This window comes from Notolabrus celidotus, chromosome 15 (assembly GCF_009762535.1).
Source record: "Notolabrus celidotus isolate fNotCel1 chromosome 15, fNotCel1.pri, whole genome shotgun sequence".
NCBI lineage: Eukaryota > Metazoa > Chordata > Actinopteri > Labriformes > Labridae > Notolabrus > Notolabrus celidotus.
Window position 1 is genome coordinate 9,235,582 of NC_048286.1, and position 25,923 is coordinate 9,261,504.

Consider the following 25,923-nt stretch of genomic DNA (forward strand, 5'->3'; position numbering starts at 1 on the left):
TTGTTTCAAGGTCTTTCCTTTAAATAATAATAATAATTTGTCCTTGTCAAAAGGTCACATTTTCAGCAATTTAGTTTACCTGTTCATAAATTGCAGTCCAGTCAGGGTCTCGTATTGCAGCTGCTCAGCCTCTGAGAACCTTGAATTCAAAGAAAGTCAACAAATATGCTTCCAACCATAAAACTGTAACGATTTCTATGTTTTTTAAGAAGAGATAATTATTTTTATCTTTATGTAACAATTAAAAAGTCAAGACAAAGACATGATCATAAAACCGAAATTGATATTGAGGAATTCAAAGTTATTTGTGGAGTTGATGGCGTCATTCCTCGTCTGACCAGCAGGGGTCCCCCTGAAATCACATTTTCCAGCTTCTCACAAAGAAGAGGCAGACCTTCATTATACAATGTTTATATTGTAGATACATTTATATAATATCTTTTTCTTTACAATGAAATTGATCTGTCACACAAGATGACCAAAGAAAAAGCACACATTACAGTCAGAAAACCAAACCTAGAGAACCTATGATTGTCACGTACTGCGAGTCACAAAAAAAGTACATACTGTGAATAAATAATCTACAGAAATATGTACAATATGCACAACAAGGATTCATGGAAGTGCAAATAAAGCTTTGGGTCCCTGTACAGGAAATAAGGTAAGCAGATGTAGACTGAGCCGGTCGTCCCCAACATACAGTGTGAAGCATAATCAGCTAGAAGTCAGAAGTTTACATTTAGAAACATTTAGCCTTTGAGCTCCTGCTTTTAATGACTTTCAATGATGAGCTGAGCAAAAAACTGAAATCAGAGAGAATCAAATTAACACGTTACATTATGTACAGTGTATCGCATTCCATAGACTGAAAACTGTCCAATGAGGATCAAGGCAACGACCACGGGACTACAGGCGGCTGAGAGAGAAACACAGATCCAGAGAGGAGGTGACTCACTGCAGAGAAAAAATAAACCTCCTTGTGCTCCTTCTGAGTTCCTTCACCGGTATGCACAGAAAAAACCTGCGATACTTAACACTGTACACCTCTGCTACCTTTCCCAACTGAAGACCAGAAGAAGAAGAAGAAGAAGAAGAGGAGTGCTGGTCAGAGGAGCTGCATGTATGGTTGTGTGTGTACCTCACTCCACTTAGCACATTGCACACATGTGAGCTGCATTCTTCAGTAGAGTCCAAACTTTAAGTCTCTGGTGGGTTCAGGAGTTACCCAGAGTTCAAGTACTCCAGTGCCACTTCATAGCAGAACTTGTACTGGTCCTAGGAGGCCGGAAGAAACAGAGAAAAACATTACTGAGTGCTTCATCTTTGCTTGAATAAAACTTCTCTGTATGAGGTAGACCGACAACATGGGGGGGGGGGGGGGGAGCTGAGAGCTGTTCCTCACTGGAAGAGGAGTTAAAACTCAGCTGTCATAGCATCAACTGAGCAAGCTTTTGTGATCAATACAGAAGTATTTCTCTAGCCTGTTAATATGTCATTTATTTGTTTATCTAATTAGGGGTATGCCTTTACTTAGAGGATAGGACAGGGGCTAGTGTAAGAAACTGTGTAGAAAGATGGTGTGATGTGTGGCATGCAGTTTCATTGCTGAGCTAAACCAGTGCCATGAGTCTGTTATCTTTGATTGGCTACTCATAAAGTGACCAATATCATATTTCATTGTGAACTGAACACAGACTTCATAGAAGGCATTCATCTGTACAGAATCAACAGAGAATGTGAGCATATAATAAGGTATACGAGGGGAAAGATGAGAAAGAAAGCCACATAGAAACATGTCCTTTAGTGGAGTAATGACTGATACTTCTGTACAGAGATGTGTTTGTGTGTGAATATGGACACAGTCCCCCTCCTCCAACTTTCTAACTTTTTTATATTTATCATGTTTCAATTGACTAATGGTTATTCAATCCATCCATCAATTATCTTGCCTGCTTATCCCGTTAGGGGTCACGGGGGGCTGGAGCCTATCCCAGCTAGCTTTGGGCGGAAGGCAGGGTACACCCTGGACAGGTCGCCAACCTATCACAGTGGTTTATTCAATTTCTATCTTATTGAATTGCCAATTTCCTGCTGCACCATAATGAATGCCTGCAGTCTGTTATAAAAAAGTAACCTTGAACCTTGAACAAACCCCCCAGTTTGGGAACCAATGCTCCTACCAAACAAATTGAATTTGGGCCAAAAGGACAGGAGACTTCTGTCTTGACCAATCAGCATTACAATGTGACACTAAACAAGTTTTAAACATCGAAAAATATTTATATCAGACTTATCAAACAATGCTGATTAAATACTTCTATGAATATCACTATCTGTTCCATGTCGTTTGATGTCGATACACAGTAGGTTGGGTTGTTTAGTGACTTTTAAAGGACTAATCCATTACTGCACTGAATATGATTGCATCTGCAAACAGTCATCATCAGGATCACTTTGACTTGAGTCTTGAAAAGAAAGGTACATTGTAAATTAAATGTAACTTTTATGTAGGGTTTCATCATTTTATTACTTCAAAGTTTAATATTGATTTTAATGTTGTTTTATCTATTTTTAACTATTTGTTTTTTATAATTTGTCTACTCAGTTTCATTGATATTTTTAGTGCATTTATTTATCTTCAACTTTTATTCTTACTCTTTTGTATATGTTTATTTTAACAATTTATATTCTTATTGTTATTTTGATGCATTAACTTATTTTAAATTCCATATATTTTATTATTGTTGGTGTGTATTAGTCTCTGCTTCAAATCCAGTTTTGTTTTTTATTATGCAGTACGTGCTGCCATTATTTTATTTCTGCTTTTTTCTTGTTTTCAATCGCTGTGAAGCACTTTGAATTGCATTTGATTTGTATGAAAGGTGCCCTGTAATTAAAGCTTGATTGATTGATTGATTGTGAGCCAGTCCCATCTTTACACAAGTACCATAAACATCTGCAGTGCCTCAAGGTTATAAACATTCAGAGGTTATGATAAACTTTGAGGACTATGTGACATCTAAATCTGGTGAAAGTGCTGCTGAGCTCCTCACCAGTAGGTCCACCATGTTGGGTTTGTTGTTCCGTAGTGTTTTGACAGCGTGGAAAACATCCACAGAGCGCTGGTGTTGAAGCATCTCACACACAATGCTGATGGCACAAAAAGTCCCACTGCGGCCGCCTCCGTTCCTACAAAAGCCAAACAGATAATTACAATCCAGCTTATCACACAGTACGAGCTACTAGAGCAGACAGAGATGTGCGGACTCTTTGTTTTTGGATGCAGTAATGCCCTTTGGTCAGTAGGTGGAGATGTTTCATTTTTTATCCCAGCATTGATCACACTCATCTTTGCTGTGGTAACTTACAGACAGTGGACCACAGTGCGCCCCTCGCCCCCATCGTACTCCTCCTGCCACTTGTCCACCTGTCGGATCAGCTTGAGGAAGGAGCGTTTGGACATGGGTGTGTCTCTGTACATGGGCCAGCCCAGGAACTGGAACTGCTGCACCATCCGGTAGCCGTCTTGAGGCTGCAGGGGAAGGTCAGACTGGTTATCCCAGGTTCACACTCACACACTCACACACAGAGAAAGAGGGTGGGGGGCGGGTTGGTGGGTGGGTTAATCGCTGCCATGCAAAGATGCAATCAGACGGTAAAGATGCACGGCGAAGCTAAGCCTGGATGACGACAGAGGAGGATAAGGACATGAGGAGTCACTGAGAAGATGAATGTTCAGATGGACGGGCTGATAGATGAGGACAGTTACTGCTGGAGACGGAGAGTTAAGATACAGACACTCTAAATCACACTCAGACACATGGATCAATAACACTTGTCAGCGATCATATGTGATTACACTGTACTCTGCTCTACATGCTGCTGGTGCCTCTGTCGGCCAGGAGCTGTTACACCATGTTAATGTGAGTACTGACAGCTGAGGGCAGACTGGAGGGTAAGGAGCTTACACAGGTAACTGCAGGTGAGCAGCATACATGTGTCAGGACCCCTGCGAGTGCTGTGATGTCTGTTAGCTCAAAGTTAAAGGGTCAATTCAACAAATATAAACATAAACACGATTTGTGACTCATCTGTGTTGACTTGTTTCCTCTGTGTTTGTGTTGTACAGACTTTAAGACGTATGTCTCTTTGGACTAAAGCGTCTGCTAAATGAAACTGTAACATTGTCAGACTGTATTTAGATATGCAGATTGTTTTGGGATTATCAGACTGTTTTGGGAGATCTGTCTCAGAGAACTCTTTCTCAACTTAAAGACAGAGACAAATACATTTGGGTTGTGGTCCTAACAAAATTAAAATATAGATTTTTCTAACTTGTTGACCCACTTTTCTTTTCAGATCAAGTGCTTTCTCTTGATGGTTAACATAGCATTAACAGCTTTCATCAGTAAGTCCTTAGACAGTACTCAGACAGTACTTAAAAACAATAACTGATTACATTTAAAGCAGCGTGACCATCAGGGGCATCACCTGTGACCTTATGAAGGGAAACACCAGACAATAAAAGAAATAAAGAATATCTATAGCATTTCAAACACTTTCCCTTTATTATTGGTCAAATTTCATTATTGGTTTACTTTGGCGTTCCCTGTCCAGGAGGGATTATACATCCCATATGGCCTGGGAACGCCCGGTATCCCTTAGAAAGAGCTGACAAACACTGCTGGGAAGAAGGTGGAGTGGGTCACCTTGTTTCACCTGCTGCCACTGTGACCCAACCCGAGGAAACAGAGGAGTGGAAGAAAACAGACGGACAGATGGATGGATGGACGGATGGTTCACTTTATATTTCTCTTTGTTCTTGTCAATAAGTGGAGAAACATTGTGACCTTTTAGATAATGTTTTGTTTGCATCCTTTGCTAAATCGGTGATCATCACACAGAGAATGACAAAGTATAAGTGTGAGTGCCCTACACTGGTGAATTGACCCTTTGAGGTGCAGTTCAAAATCTCAAACCTTACTGACTGTATTTGTGTAATTTCTGGTCAAAATATCTTGTTATACTAAATATAAGTCACATTCACCTTACAGCGCCAGATATAAATCTTACTTTTAGATATTGCATGACAAAATCAAGGACTTGTTATTGTTGTGATTATTGTTTTTAAATGTTGCCTTGGACTAATTATGTAAATTGTGTGTTGAATGTACACATTTGCACGAATGGAGCCCAGAAAGAGTAGTCGCTACCTTGGTAGTAGCTAATGGGGATAAAAAATAAAAAAATAGATTAAATAAATAAATATAAATACAATCAAATAAAAAATATAAAAAAAATAAAATACATACAAACAAATTTAAGCCAACTAGTGACCAGCAGAGGGGACAGAAAGAGTCTCAAAAAATATTTGATACTATCAATGTTTCAGTAGATTGAGCTTAATTTCTGCACCGGTAGCAAGCAGAATGGCAAAACAGATGTAGTATCATCTGAAAGAGCTACACAGCTACAGAAGTCCCCCCAAAATAGACTGTCTTATATACTGACGCAACTTATATTCTGGATTTTACGCTTATTTCAAGAAACATATTTTTTTGCTTGCAGCATTAGCAGATATTTTTACTCATTAGAAAAATTTGAGTCCTTAATTTTTGGCTAAAAATGTCCAAGAACAAGATGTCACATCATGACTTTTCAGGTGAATGTGGCTTATGTTTTGTGTAATGAGATGTTCTGTAAATCAGAGGAATACACTGGATATGATTTGAATTTTTGCACTGCACCATTAGGGGTCATGTTCTTGCAGTATGGACTCACATTTAAGCAAAAAGTTCTGATTGAAGGAACAACCGCAGAGTTTCTACCTTTTTTTAACAAAGTGTGAAATGTCTCAAGCTGTCTCACAGACATCGGACTTGTGGCAATTGCACCTCAGTCCAATCACTGGTGCAGCGGCATTGTTAAAGAACAGAATGACTCTGCCTCTGCACAGCTTGAATGGACAGACCGGCATATGAGTGGGATGTGTGAGGTGTGCAGTCACAGAATAAATTGGCTGTTGTGATCACCACAGAGAAGACAAACAAGTTAGAAAGTTATGAAAGATGGGCAGCAGAGCAGAAAAACAACATGACAACCAGATCAGAAAATGTAGTGTGTGCTCTTTTCTACCAAACAAATGATTTCTCCATTTTAAGTTTGACCTTCTCGGGTCACCGTACCCGTGCAGCGTTGTAGATCCGAAATATTCTGCTGATGATGTCCTCCTCCAAGTCGGCTGAGACAAACTCCACCTGGATGGGTCCATGACGGTGGACTCCATTTTCTGGCCAGTACTGTGGGCACAACTAAACAAAAGAGGCACGTACACACACAAATACATGCACACACACACGCACGAAAGCAAACGCACACACACACAGAAATGCAAGCACACACAGCACACAGAAATGCAAGCACACACAGCACACATACAAACAAAACAAACACACAAGACAAACAGAGAAAATATAAGATGATTCATTAGTTTCAAGATCCAAACTGAGGCCGCTGACATCGATTTGAGCTCCTTGCTCACACACAGTAAAGAGGTTTATGTGGGTTGATTCAGTCTGAAGAATCATAAGAAACAAAAGTACTCTGAGAAGATGAACACAGTCAAGCTCAAGTGTTTTCTTTTTCAAATATGATGAAGTGCTTTTTTCACTCAAGAAAATTCAGACAAAAGCTGGAATATACTTTTTGATGGACCAAACATGAAACACAGAGTAAGAGCTTTCTCCTAATCATCTGACCTTTTGTTCAACCACACACAAATTCCTCAAAAACCTTGACTAAATGTTCTTATCTTCAGAAAAACGTATGTCCTCTTGTCTTCAAAGCAGTTTCTGCTTGTTTACAGATGAGAAAAAACATCAAAGAATTCTGAGTGAGGAAAAATAAAATCAAAAGATGAAGTCATTAGATGGTGGCTCAAAGACGATTTCTGGGATTTTTAATTATAAGAGTAGTTTATCCATTACTTTGGTATACCATGTATAAGATGCACTCTTAATTATTTTGGTGAGCTGCATCCTTTTCACCAGTGTGGATAATATACCAGGTTGAAATACAGAGCAGTATGTTACTGTGTTATGGGGCAGTACTGGCTAAAGCTTTGTGGTGCCGTCATGACCGCCATGGCAGCCCTCCTTGTCTCCCCCTGCACACCATAGAAAATTCCCCCCCTCCATCCATTAGAGAAAACCATTATGCACCTTTATACAGTACCACAGAAATAAACCTAATGGAGTGTTGATTTGATTGAAAAGATTCCTCAACTTAAGACAACCAGTGATTGGGAGGTGCATCTCCAAGTGTACTGGTTGCATGCAGTGGGTCCATACCTCACTATTCTCAAAGTCGCTGTAAGCTGAGCTCAACTACTGTACAGGTTATAGGACTACAAACTGCACATGGTGTAAACAGACGGTACTACAAAGACTGAACACTGCAGGAATCATAACGCATGAAGTCAGGTTAAACCTTCTCCCCTTGAGAGATCCCGAAAACAGATGGACTCAAAGTCTGGATTTTAGAGTTAGTATTTAAAATGTTTATCCTTACCTGTTAGCCATCAGTTTGAACAGTCTAATTTGTCTCTATACTTTATCATGTAATCAATTACTCTTCACTTATTCACTGTTTACACTAAGTCACCGTCTGCTAAGCTAAAAGCAGTTTATCAGTCTCTTATCGATCAAACTTAGCTACTTGTTTTAACTTCATGGCTTCTTTTCCTTTAAGCTAACTCTTACATGAGGCTAACCTTTACTTTTTGCTAACTTTGCTATTTATCTTATTAGCATTTTATGAAACTGCTTTAACTGTTTTTTTTTAGTTAACTATTTCAATAACCAGTGCTAACTATTTAAATGTTCAATGATATATCTAACTGTTCCTTACTATTTGTATTTAGTTAATTTTCCGTTTATTTATTAAGCTTCTTTCACTAACTGTGTTATTCAATGACCTTTACTTGTATGAGGAATACATCTGAACTTTTTTAAACCATTACTTTAAGCTAACTATTTCATTTTTTTCATTTCTTTTAGCTAAGTACTTCAACCTTTCATCAGTCAGACGACTAAGCTTACTGTTTTCAGCTGTTCAACCATTACATAGTACAATAATTATTTCAGCACCATACCATTACTTTAGCTTAGCAACGTATACCTGTTTTAGCTGCTTATACATGTACTTTTAACTAATATCTGTTTATTCATACTCGTTCACAATTTATCAAACTGATTTCAACTATTTATCCACCACTTTAAGTTACTATTCAGACTTTCTTTTGACTTGAAAATTATTTTCGCACACTCTAACTCATGGTGGTTATCCAAAGAATCAAGATGTTGAAGCTTACTTAAAAAATGTGCACCTACTCTGCCGTCTTTCCAGGTACTTTCAGGTGTAGGTATTCTTGTGGGTTAAAATAGACCCAGTGGGGAATCACAAATCATTGATTGAGCAAAATGCTGCTCAATTGATTTGTTTTCAGCTCTTGAAATGTAAAATGTATTGATTGTGGATTATTTACTCTTGACTTTTAAAGTTGGAAAGAATTACTGGTTACAAAGATGAGCTCAAGGTAATTGATTACGTGTCTTTGAACCGTTTGAGATGTAAGATATGTCATGTTTAGACCGCTGTTAAGCTCTAAAAACAAAAAGCTGTATTGAAAATATTAAGACACAATCACTGACAGAGTTATTGACCGCTCAGGCTGCTCTGTCAAGAGGTACTGAGGGAGAAATACACCATCATAAGAGCAGAAAATTCTCTTCCACTCTTTCCACTCCTCAGGACAGAAAGCCCGGTTAAGAACATGCACCTGCAGAGCACACAGCTCTAAATCTGGCTGGTTGGTGCGTACACACACACACACACAGATGGACAGATTCTGCAGAGACATGCCTCGATGCAGAGTGAAGAACAAACAAGGAGTAAACAACACTACCTGAAGAGAATGCAAATAAGAGGCCTGAGCATACACACACAGATGGACACACAAATACCGCTGTCTCTAAAAAGCACAAATACATTTGAAACACGTGGTAGAAAAAAGCACCACTCTTCTCTTCCTTTGAGAGCCTGTCAAAATTTGACAAATTCGACAGATGCAAAAAACAAAGATGCTGATGGAGAAGATAGTGCACCTCCACCTCCCTCGCCTCCATCTACGCCTGCCCCCCTGCCTCCCTCCCCACCTGTGCTGTTTCTTTGGCTGGCTGGCTGGCTACAGTGAGAATATTGAATGAAAGGCCTTTTCAATCCAGCCAGGCAGCCAGTCAGTCAGTCACCTGGGGAGGGGGGATTTGGATGGGGAGAGCAGCCCGGCTTCAGGCTTTGATCCCCGGGTGTTATGACAGAGCCTCAGGCTGAGAAATCTGGATAGTCTCTTCTACAGGCCTGTCTCTCCATCCTCCATCTACCCGCACTTCCATGGCAAGTCCTCCACTACTCCACAGCATCCACCTCATTTCAAACATATTCCGTATATAATGATTTATATATGTATGTGCCAGCATCGAGATATCCCTGTTTCTGTGTCTGGAAGACAACAAAAAAACATAACCTCTCTCTGAATCCAGTTCCCACGTTTGACTTTGTGTAACTTTATCAGAGAGAGACTTCTGATGAAATAAATGCTTCATCTGTCATCTGTTTGTGAGTGCCCTACTTGCAGAATTCCGCAAGGATTATTTCTGTGTTGCTTGTCTGCATGTGTGTGTTTACTAACACGTATCAGGTCGGGTTTACCTGGGCTGGGTCGACGTCGTTGAGCATCACTATGGATGTGCAGTGGTAGTCGAGCACCAATCTCCAGAAGTCCTTCACTGTGTTTGGTAGAGGGTGCTGGGTCACTATGAATGCAGATGGTTGCTTGTAACTCTGCAGAAAATAGAAACAAAGCAGGAAAGGGTTAAAAAAAATTTGCTCATGCAGATAATACAGCACATGAGCGGACAACCTATCAAGAATATACCAACAACCAGTTTAAAATAAGCTCCTGCCTTTGACCTGCTTCACGCTCCTCAGTGTTGTTTTCTAATGGAGATTCCATGTAGGGGGAGAGGATAATAGGACGCAGCACTTTTAATGTGGTTTCTGGCTCTCAGCTTTAAAAGAGCAGATCCTAAGCTTGAAATGTTACCTGCTCAGTCCAGACAGGAGCCAAAAACTCCATCACTGAGTACAGGTACTCTGTCAAAGTGTTCTTTGTTAGGGTTGACCTGTATAAATGTAATACCTGAAGCCTGTGGTACGTTGTATTTATTTAACTTTAGCTTTTATTGTGACATACGCAGACACATTATTTAATTCATAGGCTAGTTTGTCTATAAGAGCAACTCTGACATGACTTTTTAACATTTTTCTTATAGTAGATTTGATATTTGGGGAATATCTGAGGGATTGCATGCAGCAAAAGTCCAAGGGTTCGAATCAAACCAGGTACACTGTTAAGAAACCAGGCTTAAAAAAGAACACACCCAACAAGATGAGCCACGCAGTCTCCCAAAAAACTGTCTTTAAAGCTTTGTTAACAACTGATGAAGTAGTGCGGTTAGTAGCTGTTCCTGAGCTTTTGAATTATGTGATACAACTATGACTTCCACGTCGGCTCCTCTTGAGGTGAGATTCTCCTTGCATAGAGTAAACTGTTGCAACCCTTGAACCCCTACTCACTGATCTCTGATATTTGATATTCAGAAAACTCATAAAAAATATTACATAAATACCTATCTCTATAAAATGTAAAAAATAAAACTACCAGGGGAAATGTTGTATTTCTCATGTTTTTATGTCTAAAGTTAAGTTTCAACATCCTTTTTGTATTCATTTTCAGCTTACCTCTATTCAAAGAAAAACTGAAGCAGTACATACTTTAATAAAAACATTATTTGTGTTTACTTATGTCTTCTTTTTATTTTGAAGGATGTTCTCCTTCTTAAATACATCTCTCTACATCCTGTGTTGTCCTCCGGTTGCTGAATAAGGTTCAAGGCTTACGTATATCTCCAGTCCACTCACAAATAATCAAATTAGAAATATATTTTCTAAAATGTAATTTCAGGGATTGAAAACACAGCCGAAATAAAATGATCCCTCCAACATAAATCCAGGTAGAAGAGGCAGAAACACCAACATGACCTCTTATTAGCTGTAATAGACTGAACTGCTTTCAATTAGCTCTGAAAGGCTAAATGAGCTGCTTTGACTCCACAGATTAGTGTTTGGCATGAAAAGCAACATGTAGGGACATTTCTGCTTCGGTAATTTCCTGCCTTGTGACTAAGTGTCACTTGAGCACTTAAAAATAACAGATTCAATCAGCGAGAACTCAATGAATGGTGGAATGCTTCTTTAAGTGACTCTTTACAGGAAGGTCAGTGAAAGTATCTTAAATGTGTTTATGTCTGTATTGGACTCTTACATCCATGAGTGCGGCGTTGATGTAGTTGGAGCTCTCCCCGTCGATGGTGATGAGAAAAGGGAGGCAGCGGTCTGGGGGAAGGACGTCCATGCAGCGGTTTTTCTCGTGGTTCCTGGGGAGCAGGGCGATGCTGCAGTCCTCCACCCGCAGCGTGGGAGTCACCATGTTCAGAGTCTGTTGGGGGTTAGAGCAGGATTACACACTGTCACACTCACACAGGAAGGTAGGCACTGGGGTCTTGAGTGTGCTAATTACCTCCCAATATGGTAATTAACAATGCAATTCTTTAATCAGTGACATTAGCGATAGCTCTCACTCCCCTGGTGTGAACGCGATGAATCTTAGGGGGGGCCGTGCATCTCATACATCTCTGATTGGTCCACAGAAGGGGGGCTGCTATTACAGATTAAAGCAAGGTGACATATTTGCCACTGATTGGCCCAGAGGGGGACTGCATCATTCATCAAGAGTCTGCATGTTTACTGTTGTTTTGAACTTATGCTACACTCGAGGTAATGCTTTATTTAGGATCTGCATACTGTGCCTCGTTTAGCTGATTGTGTTTTACTCACCCTGAACTCCTCTTTGATGGGGCTGGAGTTGGTCTGCGGGTCCAGGCGGTTCATGTCGTAGTAGACGGAGCGGAGCTGACTGGCCGGGATGGTTGTGTCGCCGCACAGACATGCTTCCAAGATGGCGTCGTGGATGAAGACATACTGCTCCTGCAAAAAACGGCATCCTCATTGCGGATCTGTCGTAGTTCTTTGACTGAACAGACAACACACAATTTTATTCAAAGAGCTTAAGAGAGCTGCAGCAGAAATTCACAGGTCGGTGTTTTTGTGCGTTTTTGCTTGAAGAATTCAATGACCTTTCCATGACTTTCCCATGATTATTCTTTATCCCTGAGGCTGTTTCTATGACTAACATTTGTCATTGTCTGTTTTTAAAGGTTACATTACATATTTTTACATTTTTTTAGAACATAGCTGATTTAATCCTTTTATAAAACCCTGAATTTTATGACATTTTAAAAAAGCTTAACATTACTTTGAATCCTGGGTGAAGGTATTTTCTTCATTTCTATGACCTTTTCAGGTTTTTAAGAACGCCATCAAACATTGGTAACCTTAGCTATGTTGTGACTTATCATCATTATTACTGTCAAGATAAAGTCATGAACAAGGCTGACGGCCTAACAACACAAACAATCCTCCGCAGTCCTTTACTTCCTGCAGAGCGAATCTAGAAATCGCGACACATTTCCTCCTCCCCGCATCAGTCAGTCAAGCAGTCGACATGTTGACACGGCTCCAGGCTTGATGCAAATCTTTTCTGAAGTGACATTTTCAGCTGACACTCCCTTGTCACTTCGGACCAAAATCCGCACACGCTCACAGGGGTCACTGATTTACAGATCTGCAGAGGAACATGTGTTGCCATTTGTTAAGTGCACTGCAGAATGGGAAGTGTTGACCTGAGAGTTTGACAGCCTCGCGCTCGGTCAGCCCGACGACGCGCAGCTCAAGCCAGAATCCACAGATTGACAGATCTTATCAGAGCTCATAAACCATAAACAACAACAAGGATTTTCATTTCCGCGGACAGATTAAACCACGTTGGAGAGTTTAGTGTCTGGCCGCGAGCTGAGGAGCTGTGCCAGGGAGCCCTGAACACCTGCGAGGGAAAAACACACATACACACACACCCTTTGAAGGTCACTGAACTTGAGGAGAGTGACTCAGGATGAACAACATTTGGTCTCTAGTTACTCAAATCCCGATTCGGACGTCAACGATGAAGCATTTGCCCATTAAGTCCAATGACGCTTGTGATTTAAAGGGAATTACGGTGAAATGATGCATCCAACGAGACCATGGACACCTCCAGATGGCCGGTGTTCAGGAAAGCGCAAAGTCCTTTGGTGGCCCGCATCGGCATAAAGCTGCAGGATGTTTTCAGCCGTCAGTATGAGCTAAATACTCTCAGTTACAAGCCTTTAAACCCTTTATTATAGCATGGACTGGCAAGCGCTTGTGCTCAGCATCCTGGGATGTAGTTAGGGTGTACACTTCAATAAATGTCTTTTGTAAGAAACCATAAAAATATAAAGCCAAAGACATAAATTAATCTGCAGTTAAAATCAAACACCTTCATGTGTTTTTTTTTCCTCAGGTCTAAACAAACACTGGAGAGCTCTTACCCTACAGCTCTCAGACAGAGGTCAACTCTGTTCTGATGGTTTAGGTATTTAATGAAATACACCTCTGCTGGATTGAAGTGGCACTTGAAAATGACTGACAGTTAAAAATTGAAACTAATTATGCTGCATTTTAAAAGATAATGGGTATCATCAGTCACTGGCAAACTGGTTAAAAACCTCTATCGACTGCATCGCTAATACATGTCAGGTGGTGATTTATTTAGCCAGAACACAATGCATGTTTTTGAAAACGGCTCCTCTCTTTGTTATTAATTCCGAGCATTTGTTCTGGAGCAGCAGAGAAGTGGGGCTTATGGTGAGAATTAGCCACAGATTTGAGATAATCCACATTTGATGGTGACAGCCTGTCGAGCTGCACTCTCCCTTTTACTGATGAGATTCTATGGTCAGAACCAGTTTCTACTGAGTCCAGTATTGAACCAGGTTTACTGACCTCAGTCTGGACCATGTTGACTCTTCGTGAGCGTAGCTCCCTCACGCAGTTATAAATGTCCACCACGCCCTCTCTCTCTGCCATGTCCAGCATGATGTCGATGACGATGAAGCAGCCCGTTCTCCCTGCTCCGGCACTGAACGACGACACAAAGATTCATTTGATTGAGAAAGCTTGCTTTGATTGTTACCAAAAGCCAAATTAAAGGGTTAGTCCCAAAAAAACAAATTCCTGACTTGCTATCTCTGGTGTCCTTTCCCTTTAAATCTAAAGTTGACCTCACTGAACATTCAACCATGGCATTTTCATGGCTCTAGCTGTGCTTCGTCTGACTATTGTTAGTTTCTTCTACAACTTTAGCTAAAAACTGCTACATAATGAACATCACTATGACACTTCTTTGACTTTACAACTCTGCTCTTGTGCTACTCTTACATTGTTTCCTTTGTTATATGTTCAGCATTCATCCCCTCAGTGGATGCTTTGTATCACAGAGGACAAAGTCATTTTCTTTGTATTTTATGTCTTAAACCAAGTGTAACTTTAAAGAATCTTTTCAATGACATTTTTAAATCTGTCTGAATTCAATAGAGGTGAGTGACAAACTTTCAGGGTGTTAAAAGCACTGAAAAGTTATCTATAGAAAATTCAACAGTAGATTTTACAAAAGCATTGTACCTTTACTTTTCAATCCATTTTGAATCCATGTCTTCCTCAAAGAAATACTTTCTTTTATAAAAACGTTCATAAAAAATGTTAGCTAAAAAATATTGTGCAAGTATTTCAAAGCAGGTTTAAAGGCAGCTTTAGTTAGCCAGCATTTAGGGAAGACACAATGATTTTATGTACCACAATTAAACTTACAAACACCTTTTTTATTTACAAGTGGTAACTTCTGGTGTTGAAGCCACTGTGATATGCAAGAAAAACTCCAGAGGCCACTTGAGAAGCCAAAGAGTCCCCTCTAAGTCCATTTTAAAATGACCATTTTATGTAAGAATTAAACATGTTTAAAGCTGGGTTCAAAAATCTGTTTGGTTCTGAGTAGCTCATGTATTTGTTATACAGAAGATATTTTCTAAAGATGATCTTCTAACAAATGATTACCTGGGATGTAGTTTGCATTGGTCTACACTGCAAATGTTAGCTGCTGATTTTCATCTACCAACTGCAGAGTTTACTATCTAATGTGTTCTAGGACAGACAAAGTCCACAATGTTTGGTTAGTGAATAGTCAGTTCTTGTGCACACTGACCTGCAGTGAACCACCATGGGCCCAGCATTGGTCAGGGTCTTGGACTTGACTCTCCTAATAAACCCCAGCAGACCTGTGGCGTGATAGGGCACGCCGTGGTCCGGCCAGCCCGTGAAGTGAAACTGTCGGATCTCCCGGATCTCATGAGCCCCTCTCTGAGGAACAGAGTCATCACGTTAAACACACAGAGCGGAGGACAGCGAGGATGTGGTGTGAGGACAGAAGATACAGTGTCGTGTAGAGGCGGTGTGAGAGGTCTTTCAAAAGCAAACACAGAACTGGATTGAACACAAACAGACACTTCATGGGCAAAGGGCTGAGTGAAGTTTCATTATCCATCAGCAAACAGGAGATTCAAGGCCGACGTGGACTTATTTCTTTACATACTGTAGCACTTTCCAGCCATGTCTGGTCCATCTTTATATTACATCTATAATCTGGATGTGGATCTGTTACACAAACAGCAGGATTTACAGTTTGTTACACTGGGATAAAGTGACTTAAAGATGAGCTTATACTCTGATAATTTGGGTTTATGATAAATCACAGTTTGACGATTATAATGTGACTGTAAGCTGAATGAGTTATGATGAATGGTGTCAATGGGCCCCACAGGAAAACTGCACAATCTAAACCAATCTGGAAAAGTAAACAGTCTGTCAGTACGTATCAATGATGGGGTAATGTGCTTCTTTTTATCATGACCTGTTTCTGTTTTTCCATTCAAATAAATGAACAATTATTAATACAACCCTAAAATATAGAATCAGATTCATTACTTTAATCAATTCAGAAAAAAATCTTCACGATGCATGTGAAAATAAATGGAACTTAAAGCTCCTGTATGGAACTTTCTGGTTGTATTGGTTTTTTGGGCCCCTGTGGACAAAGTGGTACCTCTTCTATCTTTGCTGTTCTCATCCTGCACATATATAGTAGCCTAGCTTCACCAGAGCCATCAGCCAGCTCATAATCATGTTTGCTGGCAGGTACGTTTAAAACCGCTGACATTGTAAACGACTTGCCGCCTTTCTCAGATATACCAAACCAATCATAGTCCTTTATTTAGAAAGGGGGCGGGCTTTATAAGACAATGATAGAGGAGTGCTGCTTCAGCCTTTTTGTAAATAACCAAGATGGCAGCTTCCACCGCAGGAAGGTTTGTTAAACCTGCGATTGCTGTTGTTTTAAAAGAACTGGATGATGTTTTTTCATTAAAACGAGAAAAAAAAACTACACCGACAGAGTTCACTGGTAACAAAGACATGTTTGCTGCACTGACAATTTGGTTAAAGTTAATTTTACCAACTAGCCCTACTGGTGTGCTGCTCTGTATTATGTCACATGCTGCTTGGATCTGATTGGCTGCAGGTCTGCATGCAGCCTGCTAATGCCCCCTGGAAAAGGAAATGGATCAAACAGACCCAGAACTATTCGTCCAGGAGAATGGGTTTTGGGGACACCAGGCTATGTAAGCAGTGTTGTTTTTTTTTTTACTTTCACTCATCATGAATATTTGCTAGGGAGAAAGTAAGCTGTAAGTTACCTCGTTTTACACCTACCCCCTCACAGCGGTTACAGTTATTAAACATTATGATATGGAAGTTGTTAACCTCTTTGCTAATAGTCTTGTTTACTTTTTCAGGTCAGAAAGAAGCAACTCTGTTAATAACTGTCAGTATCATAAGCAGTTCAAAAGTCCTCACAGGAGCTTTAAAGAATTTGTGTAATAGAAAGAAAAACTTCAGCAACAAGTTCCACAGCACAGACCTTGATGAGTTGTTTTTATCAAGGGAACATTTACCCTCAGACTTTTAAAAATAAAATAGCAGAGAAACTTTTAGAGATGACTCTCTTCTGAACCACTCGGTAAGTACTCTCAAACTGCTTATGAGCAAAGCACATAACCCAGAACTTCTTCATGCAAACTGTTCAGTGCCCAGAGGTTGAGGTCTAGTATCTGCTGCAGGTCTCTCAGCTGAGTGAGTGTGCACGGGGCGGACGCTGAAGGAGTATGAGTGCTGATTCAAATCTTTTAGAGGTCAACAGAGGTTAAAAAGTTTACCTTCTCTACAGCGAAGGTCCTGATGACGTACTCGGAGAGCAGCTCAGTCTCTATCAGCGTCACCTTGATGTCTCTGTAGATCTCAGTGTCATCAGGCCAGTACTTACAGCACTTCACCTGAGAGTGACAAAGACAAGTGTTTTATAACCACATGCACGCACACTGTATCCTAACTGCAGTGTATTAAAATTCAGACACACAATGCTTTATTTCGTTGCACACACACATCATAGATCATTTGAATGCCCGCCAGGCTGTCTTCTTTCCAATAAAGATAATTGTCATACGACATTACTTCACATTTTCCAGCTGATATTTCACCATCTGAAGCATTTCTTTCAAGTTAAAATGAGAATCTCTTCGTATTAGTTTCGACCCCCGGTCAAGGATCTACTGTAAATGGGAATCTTGTGTATCGACAGAGAGCTCATTCTCACATTATTGCTTTTTCATTCTCATGTCGATAAAGTGAAAATAAGTCTAAAGGTGGACTTTACAGCGGCGTGGAGCAGAGAACAAAAGGTACCGGGGGGGGGGGGGGGGGGGGGGGGGGTGAGACATGTCCACCTTAAATTTTGACTACCAGCACCAGGGAAAAAAGACAAAACATTAAGAAAATACAGAACTACGATTTGATAAGGAGATAAAATGACAATCCAATAATGATATGAAATAATAAACCTTCAGCTGTTTGAAAGAGATTTCCCCACAGAAATCTAAAACACCCCACTGGAAATATTACTTGTATTAGGTATCATAAGAGTGTAAAATTACCCCCCCCCCTCCTCCTCCTTCTTCCCCCTGTTCAATTAAACTGTTGATACTGAGGGAGTACGCTTGGTAATAGAGATTGAGATCATGGAGGTATATCAGAGAATGATAATTTCTGATGAGGGATAAATGCGACATCAGCCACAACCAGATTCAATTTCCATATCTGGAGTCTGTGCGCTGATTAGGAATGAAATGAGATTTTGGTTTGTGGAGTAGCAAAGACAGAAGGGGGACTTTCAGGTCCCTCTCTCTGACACCCCTGATGACTAATCCCCGATGACAATCACAAATCCACCGTCCGCTTCCATCCAGATTGAATTAGGCAAAAGCCATTACCTTATTAGATCTCTCTGAATCAGGCGCCTGGTTTGAGGGAATTAGCCTTTGGGCTAAATTATGCCAGCGTACACACAGATGTTCTTTTTTTGTGTCGGTGACTGTGTGACTGTGTGCAGAAAGAGGAAGGAGAAGAAGCACATGTAGCATCACCTCATCACACACCTCAGCACACTACCTTCCAAACTGAATCTCTCATACATCAAAGTGCTGAGCGCCGCCCCGGTGTGTGAGACCAGTGGGACAGAGGCTGTGTGTGCGCCTGCCAGGATTTCCCAGAGTTCATCAGCAACTGTGCTGAGCAGATGGCCCGCTGTGATATGGCGGAGTGGTTTTATGGGGCCCTCTGTGGAGCCACCGTCACTGTGACCAACTGTGCCTACCGCCCGGCATTGGACAAGGATCATATAACAGACGGTTTGGGGGCCCGGGCCCACCGAGGACGGCCCGCAGCTAAGCAGGTGTGGAAAAGGTGCGGGGCGGGGTGGGGCTGGGCTATGCTACTGCAGAGGAACGGCCTAATGAGGTACCCAGAGATGAGCCCATGAATCATTATCAGCTCTGCTACATTTAAGCCACACCAAAAAATGCATATCAGCAGAATCAAGGTGTGCCCGTGTTTGAGGGCTTTTAGTGAGGTTGTGTTTAAAATTCTTGGGAGGAAAATCCCCCGGAAGCCAAAGCATTACACTGTACGTAAAGACCTTCATTTTCTCTTGATTATAACCTAACCAGGAGGAACTACAGCGAGAGTTAAGTGGAACAAATTAGGACTGAAGTAGGGCCCTGGGTTTTTTCCCTCATGCTGTAGTGAACAAAGGGAAAGTCAAGGCTCTACTATTAGATTGAACATTATGAACCATCCTCACCACTCAATAACAGTCCCCTTTTTGTCCAATGAGGACAGCATTAAGAGGTGTTTCTGCTCCGAGGAGCCCGGCAGGAGCTGGCGGCTATAGCACAGTATAATCTCCTGTTATAGAGCCGCTCAGATGAAACAGTAGTCAGTTGCCTGGATGCCTCTCTGGTAATGAAGGCCATCAATCATTCTCTTCTCACTTCTCTCTGATCAGATAGATGGAAAAAGAGCTGCAGGCACGAGTCGCACACCTCGGTGAGCGAGTACACACACACAGAAACATCTGGGCACTGATGTTCAAAGTCAAACAGCAAGAAAAGAGAGAGAAGGCTCCGTTTGCCTTGAGATACAATCAGGCTGTCAGCCGACTGGGGGCAAGGTAATCTTATTTGAGATCTGTGCTTTGATTGAACATGTAATTAATACCCACCCTGCCCACTTCCACTAGGTTGGTCACCATGACGATAGCTGCTGTGTTCTCCTGCCAGACCATCCTCCAGAAGTCGAAGACCGTCTCCTGCATGGGGCCTGAGAGAGAGAGAGGGGCAGAGAGAGAGAGAGAAGGGATGTAAAGGAAATGTAATCAAAGAAACTTCAACGAAAACTTTTTTTTCAAACTCTGCTTTTAGAAATGATGAGTTATGTGTACAAAGTCCTGTTATAAAGCAGACAGCAAGACCTTTGTTCTTGTGGGACTTTTTGTATCGAGTTACTTTTCTAATTCAATGGGTGTGCCTCCATCAGCACAGCAGCATCCTGGGAGAAAGAATATCACATGCAGTAAATACACAAATGCTGATGATCACTCAGGTTGAGCTTTCTGTCTTAGAGATACCAGCTTATTGTTCCCTCCTCATCATGGACAGAGATACAGAGCAGTGAGTTGTAGTTTATGTGCTGGAAGGAAAACTTTGTCCATCACCAAGATGAGTGACTCTAATGTCACCTAACCAAACAACAGGCTCCTACTAAGCTAACTGCCAGAAAGCGCAGTACTGCAAACACCAGTGACCGAGGTGCAGCTAACGTTAGTTTGGCAGACTGCGGTGGAGCCGCTCCATCTGAACAGCCAAGGCTTGATTTTAAATCACAGCCAGCTCCACAATCTGTAATCAAGGAGGGACTAAACAGACTGATCGGACGGCGTGGCCTAAACATGTTTTAGGGTGACATACTGCTGAGACCAGAGGCAGGGTGTACATTTAGAGTATTGAAGCAAAAATAAGTTACTTTTAAAGCAGTAACTCAGTTAATTAAATCACTCTTTGATAGTAGAAATATGTAATTGTAAATGATCACTAGTTTTCGGTAACTTGGCGCCATATTGGAAATGCTGACTTCAGCTAACTTCCAGCTAATCTAGAAATCAGCAACGAGGTGGAGTTGAGGCTTCAGCCTTGCAGCCTGGCAAACAGCTCCGACACATTCTCCTGTCACTCATATCAGACCCTCATTATGCTTATTCATTTTGCATAACTCTTAGCCTTGTTACAATAAAAATGGAAGTTATAACAAAATTTCACCCCTCGTACAGTTGTAAGGGATAAATAAACGAGCCAAAGGGACCAAAATGTGTTATATTCTGCTTCAAAAGTAAGCATTTTAAGATGGACTCTAATCGGGCATTCTGCCTCAAGTGGACACTGAAGGAACTGAAGCTTTTCTAACTTTGCATTGGCATCATGATTCAACACAGGGTTGCAACTTTGTCTAGATTGATTGAAAGTAAGGTTCTGACAGGCATCGAGGCATTTTCAAAACAGGGTGTCTTACTTTCAAATGAACATCAAGACTGAATGTACTTGGATGTTTAGTCAATACATACTACGGCCAAAAGTATGTGATCACCCAAACAAAGTACGTCCCCTCGTGTGTGTTGTGTAATATCAGGTTTAAGACCAAAGTCATTAATATGCTGCTGTAGAAGCCGACACTCCCAGAAGTTTTGAAACCTGCCTGCAGGAATTTGCCCCCATCCAGCCGTGAAATCATTAATGAGGTCGGCCACTGATGTCGGGCGATAAGACCTGACTCGCAGTTGGTGTTCCAGTTCATCCCAAAGGTGTTGGTCTGGGTTAAGTCAGGACTCCGTGCAGACTAGTCAAGTTACTCAATCTGAGAATATCATTTCTCTATGCAGCAGTTTCTGGTTCGACTCCTGGCCTCGACTGCATGTCTCCACAACTATTTATTCCCCACATTTCCTGTCTCTCTTCAGCTGTTCTATCCAATAAAGGAGGAAATGCCCCCAAATTATTATTTTTTTAGATTAAATTGCTTTTTTGAAGACTTCTTTAGACTCTCTAAGGATTTAAAGGTGTAACAGGGTCAGTTATGTTCCTGCATATTTCAGTTCCTTTCTTTTTGTAGTTACACAATAAATACCTGACATTTGATTACTTGTATGACCTTTGACCTTGTTGATGTGTGTGTTGATGTGCAGTTCCTCCTTCCTGTGAAATTCTTCTTCTGTTATTTCTTTATATTTGTTTTCCCGCCTCCCCACTCCCCTTTGTATGTTGTCCCTGTGGGAGAGGTGGGTGTCTGTTGTTTAGCCTAAGTTATTATCGTAATCTATCTCATTATTTATCTAATTGTTTTGTGTGTTCTTATGTTCCCAATGTTGTATTATGTGTTTTACTGTCTGAAGGTAACCTGAGTTAATTCTAATGTCATGTAGAGACTATTATTTTCTTGAAATGTTTTAAGAGCTAGCTAAGGTGCACGGCAGGCTGTGCTAAGTTACATGCACGGGATGTGATGCTGTGGTGTTGTTTGTGTAGGAGCTGGAGCGGGCTGCATTTTACATGGAGGTCTGTTTGTCTTTTGTGCCAGTGACGGAATAAAACGGAGATGCCAAATCCTGAAGTCACAGTATCCTACTCCCACAACATAACGCAGAAGTAAACCAGTCACACAGGGACCCTTTAAAGGTTGCTGTCAAAAGCAACCCTGAACCAGCACTACAAAAAAAGCCAGGTGGGGCAGTGGAGATACTTTTGTGACCTCTGTTCAATTTCCAAAAAGTTCTTCATCTTTTGATATTTTCGTCTACTTTCATCAGTCCAGTCTTTTTACTCAAATGCACCAAATCAAACAACAATGAGTGTTCGCATTATTTACTGCCCTGTTTATGTTTATGCTGTAGCAGGATGTGTTGTGATCGTAACATTACTCCAGTAAAGATTCTTTCACTGTGTGCACCGTGAGACAAAGCATCAACTTACAATAAAAACACAGGGGATTTGAAGGCATTACAGTCCTACAGCAACAAAGCAGTTTATAGAGCATTTCCTCCTCCATTTTCACTCCTTGTTTTGAGCATTATAAACACTGCAAATCGGATTTATTTATAGCGCTTTCCACAACCGAGTGGTTGTAAAGTGCTTACTCTACAGCAGGGGGCCTAAATACAAATGGAGACAAGGGGTCCAAATAAATCACACATTTAAAGATGAGGCTAAAGTGTGTGTGCGTGTATGTGCGTGTGTGTGTGCGTGTATGTGCGTGTGTGTGTGTGTGCGTGTGTGTGTCGAAGCTCAAAGTAATTACCACCCAACCTCATCTGCTCAACACCAACCTCTCCACCGAACCAGACCCGCACGTGTCTGCTGAACATCAGAATAATGAGCAGAGAGCCACCGAATGCCTCCAATATTTAAAACTTCACTGAGCAATAATTGTGGATTGATAGGAATTTAATTATTATTCTGGTTAATTAAAATTATTAATATTAGTTTTAATCAAGCACCAAGTGGAAAAAAAATTACTTCTGACAAATTAATTAGTGAATGCAAATCTCTGCAGTTGTGCATTCTCCTGCGTTGGCCTAAATTACCTGGGGACAAGACAAATTATGCAGACACACACGAGAGACGCAGGCTAAGAGACAACACGACACAGATACAAACAGAACTGTGAGTGTGTATCATCTTCATCATTTATGTGTGACGTGAATTAAGAGACATTCAGGCCCTCAAAAATGTTCAGGAACAGGTCATGTGAAACATATGAGTCACTCTAACTGGTTACTTTGCTTTTGGCTGTAATCACATCACAGTCTCCCAGTTTAGATTGTGATAAAGTGCTTTTTGACGTCATGTTTATGACTATACACATTTATGAATTATGTAATATCATTCTACTGAAATAGCTGCAAGACACGGAAGCTGATGTAAAAACATTATGTTGTTCTTAATTTGGACATATCTGTCTTTGAGTATCCTGAGAAGAAGGGTCATCAAATGAAACGCATCTTTATCTAAAATAAGTAACACTGTTTGAAACCTTTAGAGTAAAGTCAATACAATAAGTAAGATCATGAAAAGTGAGATGGTTATGTCGTTGAGTTTGTCTGCCACTTCACTGTCAAAGTCTGTGACACAGTCCTCGAAAAGACAGGGGGCATGATACGCATGAATACTGGGCCTAGGAATCTATCCTTATACCAGTGTTATGAGGACTGTAGCCTCTGTACAGGGGACGCCTAATTATTATATCATGGTCTGCTATTGATTCACAGCAGACTGCTAAAAATGCTATGTAACGACCATTGACTGTCTGAAAACTTGGACAGCACAATAGCTCCCCTGATGTGAAGCCAAAATTTTAGAGCTCTCCTTCATGACTGATTGCAGCGCACATAAGGTCGAGGCAGGTGTCTGTCTTACATGAGTCTGGTTCTGCTCCAGGTTTCTGCCTGTTTAAAGGAAGTTTTTCCTCGCCGCTGTAACTAGCTAAATACTGCGAGGTGCAATGCTCATTGCGGATTTAGATGGGATAAGACTGAGTCTTACCCTGTCTTGATGTTGGGTCTTTGTAAATAATTTCACATAGAGTGGTCTCGACCTGCTATGTTTGTAAAAGCGTCTTGAGATAACGCTTGTTGTGATTTGCCGCTATACAAATAAAGATTTATTGATTGATTGATAATAAAGCCCACCTCCTCCATTATGACAGATGGAACATGGGTCACACTAGAAAATTCAACTAGACATCAAAAACTTTTTCTGAAGCAAGCTTTCTGTGATGACAGTTAGTTATTATGCTGGGTTAAGTGTTCATCCTTAAGATGGGTTTGTTATTTGATGCTAAAAAGAGGGGATGTGAAATCATGTTTGACAGCTCTGTTGACAAATGTAGTTCCGTAGTGTTTTTAGACGGATTAGCAGAGTAGAAGAGCAACAGCAAGAGAAAGCGTAACAAACACTGAAAACAAAAGTTAGTGTGAGCTTCAGATCAACATAGTGATCTGTTCACCTGTGGACTATACCCCCCTGAGGGATCATTGCTGTTTTAACAATAAGTTCAATGTGTATTTTAATCAGCTGAAGGGGTGTGACATCAATCCTGTGTCTCCACCAGCCACCATTTCTGTGCATGCCTTCGCTCATAATTATGTCACTTGCATAAAATATCAGCGCCCATCACAGCTGTGTTTCGGCTTTACTTTTTTTTTTTTTTTTATAATGGGAGGAGCTGGAGGCGTGTTGTCCATATTTATATATAGCCGATGTCAATGATCAGTCAGACTCAAATACTCAACCATATAATGATATAATATAACATCCAGCCATTGTTCCTACATTTGATGTCGCTCCATTTTTGAGGGCTTTCACAAAGAGTGACATTTTGCAGTTAAATCGAACTAAAATATTATTTTCTCTCTTGATATTTTGATGTGTATGAATAAACTACTCTGCTGATTTAGTGTAAAGACACACACTTTGCCCTCCTCAGGCTTTAAGAGCATCCTGTAACCGAGCTGTTAGTATGCATAGCATACAAAGGCAATTTTCCCAGTTTGAAAGCAGCTGGGAACAATTGTTAGTGATCATCCTCTTCTCTCTCTCACTTCATTTTGGCTGCCTATATCTCTATCACATAGAACTTAAATCAAATTAAGTTCCTCCAAAAATAATAAAATAAGGGTTTTGTAGCGTATTAACTGTAGACAATGGTTTGATAACTTATAGGAGAAGCTATTAGACACCAGTTGGCACAGCTCCAGCATCCTCTTCTGTTATTGTTGTGTTTGTTTGCTTCCATCTTCTGCAACAACTTAATTTCCCTCAGGGCATCAGCAAAGTGTCATCACCATTTTAATCACTTGATTGATCAAGCCATGTTTCATTTGCTGTCTGCGGTTCCCAAACACTTCCTGACAGTCTGTGTTCTCAAGCACTGTGTCCTCATGCGATGTCGTTTCAATCTTGTACATTTTTCACTCACTGCAATAAATTTTAAGACTTTTTGCTGCAAAAAGAGAAATGACTCAAAATGAACCATCATCTCCACACTCATGTTTCTGCTGCCAGCCTGTTCATTTTTCTCTCTTTGGAAAACAAGACCATTTTGCAGAGTATTTTGGTTTAATTCTTGAACAATTCAGACCTGAACTTGTGCTGACTTCCCTCCATCCCAATTGGATGTCTCAAAATTTGGGACAAAGCTGCTAGATTGCTGCCGCTTGTATTCTAACATTTCAGTTGCAGTGCATGAGGTGTGTGTCTCGATTTTAACTGTAGGACCTCA

At 40.8% G+C, this 25,923-nt stretch overlaps 1 protein-coding gene across 1 annotated transcript in view; it reads right to left on the reverse strand.

The window, feature by feature from the left end:
- Nucleotides 1-395: 395 nt before the first annotated feature.
- The window catches only part of LOC117826497 (receptor-type tyrosine-protein phosphatase mu-like), a 191,731-nt gene continuing 166,203 nt past the window's right edge, over nt 396-25,923 (reverse strand). Inside the window, 11 exon segments of the mRNA XM_034702595.1 lie at nt 396-1,275; nt 3,054-3,189; nt 3,369-3,532; nt 6,186-6,299; nt 9,769-9,900; nt 11,444-11,617; nt 12,016-12,165; nt 14,101-14,236; nt 15,356-15,510; nt 17,421-17,537; nt 19,820-19,917. Coding sequence (XP_034558486.1) covers nt 1,222-1,275; nt 3,054-3,189; nt 3,369-3,532; nt 6,186-6,299; nt 9,769-9,900; nt 11,444-11,617; nt 12,016-12,165; nt 14,101-14,236; nt 15,356-15,510; nt 17,421-17,537; nt 19,820-19,917 — 1,430 coding nt within the window. The 3' untranslated portion in view covers nt 396-1,221.